We start from the raw sequence: 14,109 nt of genomic DNA, 5'->3' as shown, positions 1-14,109 counted from the left end.
CCTCTGCTGCCATGCTGTTAAGGCACTGCTTTGGACATTGAAGATATGCCTCCTGGGAGTGTTGTTGCCTCTGTAGAGTAGGTTCTTTGTAACAAATTGAGGCCTGGTGGGCAAACCACGTTTCATGTAACACTGTTCCCCAAGAACAGGAGTCACATATGTAGCTGTCCCTCATGTATTTGACATGGAGGAAAGGAGGAAAACAATAGTAAAACACACAAGTGCAAACCTGGGGGATGAATACCAAAGATAAATAGTAATGTAGTAAAATTTGTGTTTGTGAAATTGTAATAAAAATGCCAATAAGATTAAACGAAGAATAACAAAAAATAGCAGGTTGGAGTTTGTGTGGCCGAGTACAGAAAGTAGGTACCCCACAGTGTATCAGATTTCCGCCGCCTCCGCCCCCAACCCAAAAAGTCGTCACCGTGTCATTTATAAATGGCTTTTAGCCATATCCAGTCCACCAGTTGACTGATTTTTCAGGTTGATGCCCTCGCTTTTCAACCCCCAACGCCTGTCACAGCCCATCAAGAGCCTCTTCATCCCCCCAAAACCCACAGGGCACACATAAACACCCCCCCACTGAGTGTCACGGGTGTGTTACAGCATAACCGCGCTCCACCAATGGCTCAATACCTAATTTACAAGTAGAGTTAGAGATGGGGCCTTTTAATGGACATTTTCTGCTCCCCGTTATTGACTGCATACACACTAGCATGCACTTTCCTCCCCTGCTGGCACTGCTCTGAGGGTCTTTTTTTTTTTTTTTTTTTTTTTTTGTACATGTCCTAACTGACACGCGCCACTTCACAGATGCCATTCCTTCTGCAGATGTGTACACACACACACACACACACACACACACACACACACTGTTACGCGCCATCCTCCCTCCTAAGACCCCGGGGTGAGTACAGGAGGGGAGCAGAGGCACCAGGCTGTTTTAATTTATTCTGTTTTGTGATATGACCTTGCTGGGAAAAATAAAATGGTACTGGAGAAGAGCAAAATGTTCTTGCACAACTTTTATGAGAGTAAATTTGCACGTTAGGGTGAGATGCAGAGGTGTTATTGCATATTTACAAGAGCAGTTCCTTCCAGAACATCTGGGAGAGCACTAGACACTGTTTGCATTTGCATTTGTTGTATGTGCTGGGGGTACACGAATGTGTCCTCTTTAACTCCACGAACCTACGCTGGTGGGCTTGTCATGCCACGTTCCCAACAAAGCATCTGATCTCATCCGACAGCCATGCTGGGGGGACCAGCATGTAACAGGACGTAGTCTTAGTTTGCAGCAGACAGGGGCAATGACACTCATGCACTCGATGGAAAGGAAAGCGGTGTGCTGTGATTTCTAACACGAGATAAAACGATGGGTCATCGCAAAATGGAGTTTTGCTAATTTCATTTTATCTCGATTATCAGGTTTTAATAAGTGTTGCAGGCCAACAAGGGTAGTCTGGTAGCTCATTATTTGGCACTGTTGCCTCATAGCATGAGGGACCTAAGTTAAATACCCAGCTGGGTTATGTCTACTTCAGAAGCTTCAATTTCTCCTGCTTAGTTAATGCCAGAGCATTCACGGAAAAGACAGGATTTGAATCTGAAGAGTTTCACTTTGTGGGCAAAATAAACAAATAAGCCAACAAAAATAGTTCATTGTAAGCATTTGATCATTTGTGCAGCCCTAGTAGAAAGTAAAGAAAGGATTAGGAGAAATAAAAGCCACACACAAAAAATGAATTGCCAGACATTGTAGATCTACTTTGTTTTACATCCATTATTAAGAAAATAAATAAAAAATCTGATTCAGTGTCTTTCTATCTTGTCTTTACATAAGCACCACTGTATTCCTTCAGTCCTGACACATGACAAACCTTCAAGGAGTCCCTCCCTTGTTAGCTATGCGTGGACATGTTGATTGAAAGATGTCTCATAGGACAGTCCATTGCTTAACAGTAGGGCTGAACGATTATGGAAAATAATCTAATTGCGATTTTTTTGCCCCAATATTGCGATTGCGATGCGATATGCGATTATTTTTTAAGGTCTTTGTCTTCTGTATTATTAAACAAAGACAAGCAATACATCATATAGTATGGCCAATACTATATTACATTAATTTTAAACTGTTCTTTCCTGGAAGACAGACCTCTGTTATGATGACATGAGGTGATGCATGAATTGATGACTGACATTTTTATTTAACTTCTTCAATCACAACAGTATATTTGAACATACACAATAGTTTATTTTTAGCTTACAAACATCTGAGCATAAAGTGCTGACAAGGAACCCTGGTGTAAACATTAAAATGAAAGTCAGTACAATGTGCAGATTGCAGAAATATACATTAAAAAAAAATCAGTGGCTTTACCACACTCAGTTTTTCGACATCTGTGAACTACTAGACAGTCATTCAATTAAAAAATAATATTAAATAAATAAAACTAATAAATAAAAAATACACACATCTTACTGATCTCTGCAGTCAGTAACATTACACATAAAGTGCAAACATAATAGCAATTGTATAAACACACACACAAACACGCCTTTAAAATTTAAAGGCGTGAAATTGGACGGTCTAGTTCTGATTAGCGTCACCGCTGTCTCGGTGGAGTTTAATAAACTCGGCCGTCTGCTTCTTGCTATCTAAAATATAACCAGACACTGGTGTAAATTCTCGACTGTCTCATACTTCTGTTTAATAAGTTTTCTGTTTGACGTTTAGTCAGCTGTGTGAAAACCAAGGAGGAACCCACCCGGGGGATTAATAAAGTTTTATTTTATCTAATCTAATAACTTTAATCTCAGCCAAACCGATTTACTCACGAACAAACAAAACACTGAAAAAAGCCCAACAATAACATTTTTAGGTTGTCTAAGTGACTTATATATTACGTTTAACCCGAGCAGCGAAACTCCGCGGTGATCTGAAAATGATGTGCCGGGAGTTGTGCCGTTCTCGGCCGCATCAGTAACCCTCGAGCTCCCGGCTAGCTGTCGAGCTGGTGGGTAGCAGACGCCTCTGAAAACGTCGAAGCACTTTTGCAAATATGGGATATCTTGATAAACCGAGCAGATATTTGATGTTTACACAACTACTTTCTCGCCTGAAAATATTTTAAAAGTTTATTTTGTGACCCAGAAAGATTAGTATGAGTAATTTTAAAACTTAGTAGCGGCCGCCATTGTTGGAAACTGGAGTTTGGCTGGGCCGCGCTATGAATTCTGGGATATGGTAGTAATTTGGACAGCCTTTGGCGCGTCGCTGTGACGTAATCGGTCTACAAATGCGGCCTCAGGAGGATGCAGCCCATGAATTTGGACATGTCCAGAGTATAATCGCAGCCTTTGCGGTTAGAAAATTGCACTTGATCATGTCGCGATATTATCGCAAATGCGATATATCGTTCAGCCCTACTTAACAGAGCATTCTCAACTGGAAACACCCTGAGCTGCGGACATGAAAGCTATTATTTTCTGGAAGAAGCTCTGATGACGATTCGTCTGCTGCAGAGTTTTTTGTTTGCAGTGTAGTCAAAAGGAGGCTGTGATGGCAGGCGGGGGGGACATGAAACAAGACGAAATAAGGATTGATAGAGTGGGATGAAAAAAAACGAGCAAAGCAGCAACAAAGAAATAGTGACAAAAGGCTGTTAGTGGCAGTTTTTATGTTGGAGTTTGACTGCATGTGTCTGAGAGGCTGTGCGCCTGATCATCATTGCTGCTAATGAGAAAAGTGCAACATGCACAGAGGACACGCCTCATTGTTCCCTTTCCACTCGGGTGGTTTTTAAGTCCTGTGACATCCCATATCGTCAGCGAGGACCACGTGAACACAACCGGGCACCGAAACGTCGATTAGTCACTTGTTTTTCATACACACGCCATCCAAAAATCTGACTAAATCTGGTTTTACTTTAGCATTTTCACGTGCTGTGAAATTCAAAGTCGACGCAGCTCACCTACGCACCAGACGTGCACAACCTGTCACAAAAGTGCCGCGTTAGCGCTCGCTCCGATCCACCACTTTCACACCGCATTTAGCAGAACACCACCTGGGCATGGCATGCTGGCCAGTGCGGGGAAATGCACGGTCTCCCTCCCTCGCTGCCTCTCTCACTCTCGCAGATTCACAGCCAGTCAGATACACAGATTAGTGCCAAACCGCCAGACCGACACCACCTGTCGTTCATCTTACGAGAAGCATCACACTTACACGAAGTCTCCCACCAAGTCTTGCGTGAGAAAGTTACCTGCATACATTAACGCTGAGTCAAAACGTATTTTCAGATCCTTCCCCTTTGGTGCGAATGCGAGTATCAGATAGATGTTTTTAGTCTCAGTCTTTTACAGTAGAACTTTCTTGTTGCAAGTAATTGCAAAGAATGAAATCACATGCATTCAGGAGCACTCCCACGTACGCTGCAGCCTCCTTAGCCAACAACATATTCTCTGGTGCCAGCATCCATAGCCACTGCTCACCGTTAATGGCATCTGTCTGGCATATGGGAGCTCTGTAGGGTCATCCAGACAAGCTCACTGTCGCCCGCAGCCTTCTGCTACCTGAACCCTCTACAAACTCTGCATTTTCTTTCCTTTTCTTATTGGACTTCTTTACTTTACGTGCCATCATTTCCACATTTCCCTTCCTCCTCCATCTATATGATGACACCCTTGTTTGCTATAAAGATAAATATTCCCTTTCTTTGCCTCTCCAGACGAGTTTTACATCACTTTGTGTCACAAATGAGCCATTGTGCCTCTCTACTGGAGCCAATAGAAAAGCTATGAAAAGAAGGATCCGGGACAGGATACGTGCAGCCGTTCGAAATCCAAAGTCTGTCATCATTTGTGTTCAGTGAAGTGAAGTGAGGGGAACAGTGAAAGATGAGGGTGAGCCAGGAAAGGCACCCTCCCGACCACTGTACAAAGAGGCCCACCATGATAATTTCAGTATGGCAGCATATCATCTGTGCATATTGTGCTGTAGTGCTCTTGACTTTGCATCTTTCACAGAATACTTATCATTTGGATTCAGCCTCTCAGCTCTATGGAGTTTGGAAAAAGTGCAGATGGAATACATTTCCTCTAAAGTTGAGCTCTTTTTGGGGTTTGCCATTTGTCCTCACAAATGCAATTCTCTCTTTTGTGTTTATATATTGCCTAATCCACTTTGGCGCGTATGAGACCCTCTTCCCCATCATGTTAGCTTCCCCTAGCTGTCCAAGTGTTGCACTGGGAAAGACTGCTGTGAGCACTGAGAGCTCTCCTCCAAAGCCCAAATGGCATCACTGGCCTTTTGTGTCTGTGAAATATCTTCGGCTGGGTCTTCCATATGGTGACATCTGCCTGATGGGACCAAGATGCCAGATCCCAATGCCTTCCAAAAACAAAAAAAATCTCTCCTTTAGCTGGCTTTGACGGATGACTTGTGCAGCCACAGCACTTTCCTCAGCCGCTCACTTACATGTGCACGCGCTCACACAGACAGACAGGTCTGTTATCTTGGCTGTGCCATATGCAGCGCAGCTATCAAATCAACCTATGTGCACAAGCTAGCTAAGCAATTAAACTCCCGAGCCTCATCCACACTCGACTGTTTTAACATCTGGCATCCTTGTTCTAGATGTGTATGTGCCAACCAGCTCTTCTGCTCTTATAATCGCCTTCAAAACATGCTGAAAAACGGAGTCTTTTATGTGGAAATACAATGACTTCTCTTTCAATTGACTTTTGATTTCTTTGTGTTCTTTCATTTAAGTTGTTTTCTTTTTACTGTCATGGTTATGTCTGCCACTATGTCAGAAAAGACAGGAATGAACAAATTCATGCATGCATCGTACAGATAGTGCTTATTCGGTAGATGTGGTGCAACCTCTTATTTGTGTTTGTGTACCTCGTGCATAATTTTATCCAATATTGTGAGTGGTGGAGGACATCTCGGTCCAGGGGTCTGTTGCTTGAGCTTTTCAAGGTCCAAACATCCACTTACACTGTACCCACCTAAGCAAACTGGCTCTCTATCCCCCCCCCATGACTCATCACTGGTTCATTCAATGAGGCTAAATGGCTGTTCTAGCAGAAGCAGTCAATATGCTCAACACTGCACATTGGTTTTCTCTTCTCTCCTCCAACTCCTGTATAATCCTCTCCATACTCTCAATATGTGCATATTACCTTTGAGTAGATGTTTTTAAAGCAGCACTTCTATTGAGCAAATGGATAGCGTGGAAAGAGTTTCTATATACAGTATGTGGCAGAACTATCTGGGGACTTTACAGCTTGAATAATACTTTAAACTTGTACTCTTTGTTTTTATTTCATATTAGTTTTATTTATCACAGATTAGAAAGTTTAGATTTAAAGATTTTATCAAAAAAATACACCCTGAGATGGCACATGCTCAAGTTTCTAGCCTAGACTCAGTTGCTTTACCATAATGTCATAGCTTAATTCCGCTTTTTAAGGCATCGGGTTTTAGCATTTAAGTTCATTTGCAGACTTTGATAGTTCATTGTTGCATAGCCTTTGGTGAATAAACATCAGGTTGGCTGTATTTGCTATTTACAAGTTGATTCAATGTTATCTCTTGGCTCTAAGTTGAGATAACAAATAATTATGATTACTTGATACCTTTTCTTCTTTTTTTTTTTTTTTTAAAGAAAACAGCAGATCTGTATCTTCGGTTCCTTTTTACACTATTGTATGTTTCTAATTAGCTGAATTGATTTTGCGCTTCTGGTTGAGAAAAAGCTCGATTCAACTAAACCTGCCGGAGCCTATCGGAGAGTCAGTGAGTGAGGCTGTCGTTACAAAGTGCCGTGCAGTGTTGTTTTTATAGTTGTAGCTGATTAATTGCACAGCACCTACAGTATCCGTTACAATGCTTTTTGTTTAGCAAACAGTTGCTATAGTTAGCTATACAGTACTGCTCATAGCTGACTCTTTCCTTGTTAGTTTTCACTGTTCCACAACCTTACTGTAAAAACAAAACAAAAACAAGACAACTGGTTTTGTACAAAAAGAGGAAAAAAAACACCAAAGGAGAACACCTTGAAGGTGTCTTACAAATGCACTTGTTTAAAAAAAAAAAAAAAATCTTCTGCACACCATCGACGTGTTGGCCCAAGGCTGGAAGGCATGAGTATGAGAGTCACTCTTATCTTGAGTGACTTAGCATGAAGTGATGCCACTCCCATTGGTGGATTAACTCAGTTACAGAAAGCGTTGCACTGGAACATGACGTCGGGAGCTCCGTGTGCTTCCTTTGCATGTTTGTGTGATCTGCATCGCCCGCAGTAGCATAACCACTTTGTGTCTGCGTGTTGTTTCGATCTCGTTGATCTTCAGAGAACATTGCGCTCCTTCCATCTAGTGCTGAAGGGGAGGGTGAGCGAGTACCCTTCTTTATAAAAAGTGAACTTTGTGCAAAAAAAAAAACAAAAACTTGTAAATTTCCATGTATGCAGGTAAAAGAAATGTCTCAGGGGCAGAACAGGTTGAAAGGATGCATTGATTCACCTTAATCCTTTAAAATCCGACGGGTGATGCAGGGATGTGATATGCTAATGACTTGTCTCTTTCTGCCTCAGGTGACAGAGTACCTGAACAGTCAAGAATCTGCCAAGAGTGCCAGGGTAAGTCACTTCATCCCAGCCACCATCTTATTGTCTGTCGTTTTCTATTTCTTTTTCCTTCTTTTTTTTTCCACTTTTCCGTCGCCTCCTCCTGTAGTTTGTCTGCCTCTTTGAGAAATCTACTGATGCCAAAACAAGAATACATTACAACACTAATTACTCTCCCTTGGAAACTATCAGAGAGAAAGTGTATCCTCTCCTCGCTGCTTTTTCTCTTTCTCAAGATGTCACACATTACATTGGCAGTCCGCATTGTCCCATATGGACTGCTGCCCACAGTCTGTGCAGGTCCGTTCTTTGAAAGTAGGGGGTGGGGATTTGTGCAAAAGAGTGCAGTGGGGATAGTGAGGAAGGAATGAATAGGATTTAGGGTCTAGCACACTGGGCTCTCATGTTGGAATGAGTCGAGTCGGAGTTTTGACATAACAATCCGCCGCAAATGTATTTATTCTGTGACCAGTAAACTGTTCGGCCAGCCAAGTGAAACTGGCAGCAAAAGATTGGAAAGGAACCCAGGAAATGTAAAAACAATAAGTGCTTTCAGACCAGAGAGTTCTAGGGACTAGTTGGTGGGGGGTTACAATTTAATGTGTAGTGCTATCTCGCGCTATGTGTAGCACAGATGGACGGGGAGGGCTGCGAGAGTCCAGCTCTCCAGACGCACTGCGAGTGCCATTGTTTACTTTCTCGTAATACTGTTTCAATTTCTTTTTCTCTATACATCGCTTCACTGTGTGTGGGGTTCCTTAGGTAGTGAGTGGAAATGGGATTTTCACTTAGAGTGAACATCATATTGAACTTCCTCCTTCACATATAAAGCCTGGAGACCATTGATGGTTCATTTCTGTGTTTTGTTGTGTTGTGTTTTTTTCCCCCCTTACACAGCTGATGTTTAGACTTCATAACATGTCCAAATTGCCACACTTGTGTCTAGGTCAAGTGCTGTATACGCTCAAAGGTTCCTTTTCTACTGAAGTTTCTACTTCCTCCATTCCAAAAGCATCTATGTACTGATATATCATAAATATGCACAAGAAACTAGAAAGTCATTGCCTTTTTTTGGCAATAATGAACTAAAACATATTCATCCTGCTGCTTTTAAAAGTCACCAGTGCACTATATATGACTCGTTCCTCCATAAGAGTGATGACCTGCCCTGTACCTTAATGCATATATATCAGCATATCAAAGATATATGTGGTTTGACGATTATTTGGACAGTTTGCACAGGCGGAGACCACCGTCACTAATCTCTGAAGCGCACTGGGTCATTTTGTTCTATAAGCAGGCCTGAAATATTCAGAAAAGAGCTTCTATGGTTTCTCCTAGTAAGTTATTTTTAAGGATTAAAGAGTTTAAACTACATTACCCAACTTCTTCAGGAAATCTGAATCCTGATCCTTTAAAACATAAATAAATAGAAGCCACTTGAACCTCGTCTCTTGTGACAAGGGGTCGTCCCAGCGGTTAGCGCCGCACGTTTTTCAACAGATGCCCTTCCTGACACAACCGCAAAGGGGATTAGTGTCTTTAGCTTGACTTGAACCATCAACCTTTCACTTGTCAAACACGGCTCTACGGGGCCATCCTTTAAAAGAAAAATAAACAGATTTTTAGTAGCAGGACAGAGATGTGAACAATTGGACACATTTATGGTTATGGTCTTTATGTTGAGGAGTAACAAAAAAAAGACATTATGTAAAAATAATAGAGGAGTAATAAAGGTCTGTTCAAATAAGTCCTGTTGACAAGGGCTGAAACCTGGAGACTTTGACAGTACAAAAAAGAAAAAGCCTTTCACAAGAGCCCCAGGAGCATGCAATAGACACTTGGATGTCGCTTTGTTTACTCTTGTAAAGCATGATGGCTCTACATTCTAAAAGAATCAGTCCCTCCTGTGCCGCTTTAGCTACCCGGCGGTTATACAGCATGTCCAGACAATGAGTCAGTCAGAGGTGGAATTGACTGTAATCACAATCGGAGTTACTGCCATGTTTTCAGGGTGTCAGGGAGGAGCAGGAAAAAAAGGCAGCGGAGTGCGAAACGGGGAAACGGCTTCATTCATTTCATTCATCCTAATAACTACTGCTAATTAGCACAGTCGCTAATTAGGTATGAATCACAGCATTAACAGCTGAACGCGCATGCTTCTGAGAGCCATAAAAGGAGCATCCCAGACAGCAGACCTGCGCATATACACACAAACACCTCCAGACCGGACGGCTTCTACGGCTTTTAAAAAGGCAGTAACTAACTGGGTGCTGTTCCAAAGTGCGCACACTCTTTGCCAACCACGTCGCGGTAAAGCCGACATTCAGGCAAACGAGATGGTTTATGGGGCAGTGCAGGATTGTCAGTGTAATGGAATAGGAGAAGTAATAGACGTGGTGGCGTTTGAGGCACTGCGAACCTCCTGGATACGCAGGTCCGATTAAATGGTGATGGAGATGATGATGATGCTGGCTCTTCGCACTGGTCTGTGAAAGCACTGAGCTCTCTCTGTGTGTTGCACTGTAGCTCTCTCTTCCCTTTAGCTTCTTTTTCTTTTTTCTTGTCCATTTAACATGCAATGTGCTGGAGAGGTTATTGGAAGTTCCATTCAAAGCAATGGGGCATTTTCACCACATTGTGCAGTTATCTGTGTCAGTATGGTCAATGAGATCTGTCTCTGTCCTCCCATCAGCTCAACATTTGGCGCTATGGAGACTTCCGTGCCGACGACGCAGACGAGTTTGGTTACAGCCGTTAAAGAAAGGAAAGATAAAAGAAGATGCACAAAAAAGAGAACAGACCATCCATTAAACACCATTCCAAAGACCAACGTGGACGGCAAGTGATGCTTTGGACAGAAGACGAACTAAACAACAAGCTCGCGACTCACTCTTCCCTCATATTTAGCATTTCAACCCTCCCATCTGGCTTTTCTTCTTCTCTTACATCTTGTCCTCCTGCTAGCCCCAGTAGCTCCATATAGAGCATGCTAGCAAAGCTATAAGAAAAAAATAATTATCATGCAAGAATCACTTTCCTTTCGTCCTTTAGTTTCCCTAATCAGCGCCTGCACTATTGCCGGTCCGTTATTTGCCACACTATCCTCTCAGCAGTACCTGTGTGAATGATAATAAGTGATGTCTACGTATGTGTTTCAGCCAGTCATCGACTTTGCTCTCTGACACTCTAGCCCAAGCCCTGCTTTCCTCTTTACTCAGAAGGGAACGTCTGTTTCGCAGGAAAAAGCTCAATTTTTTAAATCTTTGTTTTTTTAAGCAACAAATGCTTCCCTAATGAATTTCTTGTAAATGTGAGGATATGTTGAAAGGTGTATATTGCTTTGTTTTAGAAAAGTGCTGTAGGTGAAGCCACACAGACTTGAAAAGAAAAAAACAAACAAACAAAAAAAAAAAAGGATGAATTATTTTTGTCTTCAGTGTATATCTGTGTGATTATGACATTTGCAGATGTTTTTGTGGGGAGTGTTTCGTCGTTTATTCACTGTCACACTTTTATGACCAGTAAATATCGATGCCTTCACGTGGCATTTTATCATCTCTTCTTCTGTAAAGTTTACATTCTGATAACGGTAATGATCCTGTCTCTGGCAGTCTCTTCTCTTCCTGTCTCTGTATGCCATGGCAGATACAGTGTTTGAATTTGTTTCCACATAATGGACCTTTGCATTCTATTAAAAATCTGATGAATAAAAAATAAGCAAATTAAACGTGGGTTTTTGTTATGTTTTCCTCAAATAAAAATGAAAGAATGCGAAAATGCAACCTGAAACAAAGTCCTTTAGACATAAAGCTCAGGATTTCAGGGTTTTTTTATGAAACACTTGTGCCAAAATTTAAGAGCACTTCAATGCAGATAAAAGGTTTTGTTTCCTGTAAAACACCACAATCCAGCAAAGGTCTTTCACTAAAAGCTTGACAGTTTGGGGTTTTTTAATTTCTTTTTTTAACCACAAAATTTGCAATTAGCGATGCTAATTTGTCTAAGCTTGAGCTTGTTTAACATTCACCTCCAAAATCTTTCAAATGTATCACTTCCTGCTCAGCTACTGCTAACAAACGGGCTGTAAAATCAACTGTTTTCACTTAAAAGTTTAAAGTTTATGTAAGTCGTGCAGAAGCACAGCTACTGAATTTACATGAAGTGATTTTTTTTAAAGTACAGGTTTGAAGTGTTTCCTGCCCGTTTTAAAAACAAAAAACAATTCTCAAAAATAATTTTTAAACTAAAACCTTTTCGTGCACTGGATTGGATCCATCCCATTGGCTGAAACAAAATATATCTGTATTGGAAGAGAATTTGTAGCCTCTTTGCGACAACAGTCCAATTTGAAGATTTATCTACAATCAAGGCCAAAGTAATTTTTTTTTTTTTATCCTTTTAAAATGTTTTATGTTACTTTCATTATTTTTAGTCTTCTTCATTATTGAACATGGAGGGTGTTTGTCAGGGGCAGAATTTAGACAAAGAGTTTACCCAATATGTTCCAATAAACGTCCGTCTAAGCCTCGTCAGGCATGGTGTTTTGTCAGATGTGACCAAAATTGACTAAAACCTCTAAATTGTTGTTTTACTTGAGTTAAATTAGTAGCATATCAGGGTGGTTAGCGCTGTCTGTCTCTTCACAACAAGAAAGCGCTAATAAAACTAGTTAAAAAAGAGAGCAGCAGCATAGCTTTGTGCTGAGAAACTGCACTACAGATGTCATGCTTGCTTTGAGAGAGTTGATGGAGAAGCAGAAAGGTGTGTTTGTGGATCTAGAGAAAGCATATGATGAGCTGCCAAGACCCAAACTGTATGAGGAAGTCCGGAGTGGCAGAGAAGTATGTGAGGGTGGTGCAGGAGATGTATGGAAGACAGAGTGGAGAAGAGATGGATGAAGTTAAGCTACAGACTGACAGATTAGGTCAGGCAGGAGTGTCTGTGGATAATGATGTTTACAGGTGACACTTGACCTGCAGGGAGAAGGTGGAGGTATGCTCTGGAGAGAGAAGAAAGGTCAGAACCAAGAGAAAAAACATGCGAATGAAGACGAGACGGATATAACAGGGAAGCCACAAGTAGAGGTAGCAGTAAAATAACAGGGGCCAGCAAGATCTATGGTTTGGAGACTGTTACACTGAAAAAATGACAGGAGGGGGGGTACTTACTCATCAGTCACTAAAGTATCTGCTGGGAGTGATGAGCTCTGAGCCTAGACACTAAACTCTTAACAATATTCTGCTTCTGTTGAAAATAAATATAAAATAAAAATCAGTTCAAAGGTGAATTGTCTGAGTTAAATGGGAAATGAAGGTAACACTTGATATCTTTGCTGAGGCAGAGGTTTCTATAAAAGTAGATCCATTATATTAATTTTCAGCTCCATATAGTCTTTTTTATTTTTATTGCGGGACTCTTAACAGTGTAAGTCTTTGCCTGACTCATAGTTTTAGCTCTGGATCTTTAAGGGGACCCTGCCTTTGTGGCTTCCACAAACAGTGCAGTCATTCCACTCCCTTTTAATCCTATTGCACATAACTGTAGCTGCCATTCAGCTGGGGGCGCTTGCGAGCTAGTCTTTCATTACTAGGAGCTAAACAGCTAAAATGATTAATTACACATGCACTTAAAGAATGCCTAATATATGGCACTAATTAAATAGAAAATTACATTCCCCTTATTAAATTAACTCTGTTTCGGTAAAGAATATCAAAATAAATAAATAAAAGTGTGCTTATTAACAGTTACATGAAGTAAACGGACAAAAATTATCTAAAGGAAAAAAATACAAATATTATCATTATTATCTCTTAAATGAAAGACCAAAAAATATAAAAACACCGCTATCAATGTGCACATAATCGGGTAACAATAGTTCAGCAGTTTTAATCCAACACAAGGAAGAAAACCATTTCTTTTCATCTAAAGTTTCCACGTACGGATTAGGATGCTTAAAAGGACTTAAAACAACAGGTCTTGAGTGTAAATATGCCAACGTAATTATTTGAAACCATATTAATAAGTCAGTGAAATTGTAAAAGCATATATAAACATAGACAATTGAAATAATAGTCGGTATACCTCATGGTTGGACACCATCAGCAGCAGGTTGAACCACTCAGACACCTGTCACACGCAGAATTTCTTTTCCTTTTTTGGCGAATTCTCTGTCAATCCTGGAGGTTGTTGTGCGGTAAACTCCCTGAAATACTCATCTGACTCTTCTTTGGTTTTGATCTTTTTTCTTGAGGTTATCTTTATCGGCTTTTGCCTGCAACTTGACAAAAAATAATATAAAGGGTCTATAATACAGTGCCCATAAACATTTAATGTAGCCTGCCATATAAATAAATGCTCTACTCCACATTAAATGACTGTTAATCATAAAGCACTCATGCTTTGCCAAATCTTACATAAACCACATCATTGCCTCCTCAAATCACCATACATATGGTTTAAAGCCTAT

The 14,109-nt window shown here is 40.9% G+C and overlaps 1 protein-coding gene across 1 annotated transcript in view; it reads left to right on the top strand.

Moving 5' to 3' along the window:
• The window catches only part of snd1 (staphylococcal nuclease and tudor domain containing 1), a 176,159-nt gene extending 165,088 nt beyond the window's left edge, over nucleotides 1–11,071 (top strand). Inside the window, exons 23-24 of the mRNA XM_026146181.1 lie at nucleotides 7,608–7,652; nucleotides 10,336–11,071. Of these exons, the coding sequence (XP_026001966.1) occupies nucleotides 7,608–7,652; nucleotides 10,336–10,401 (111 nt within the window). The 3' untranslated portion in view covers nucleotides 10,402–11,071. The remainder of the gene's footprint in view (nucleotides 1–7,607; nucleotides 7,653–10,335) is intronic.
• The last annotated feature ends 3,038 nt before the right edge of the window (nucleotides 11,072–14,109 follow it).

Source organism: Astatotilapia calliptera, chromosome 17 (assembly GCF_900246225.1).
Source record: "Astatotilapia calliptera chromosome 17, fAstCal1.2, whole genome shotgun sequence".
Classification (NCBI taxonomy): domain Eukaryota; kingdom Metazoa; phylum Chordata; class Actinopteri; order Cichliformes; family Cichlidae; genus Astatotilapia; species Astatotilapia calliptera.
The sequence above is the reverse complement of the archived record's forward strand: the minus strand, read 5'-3'. Positions and strand labels throughout refer to the sequence as shown.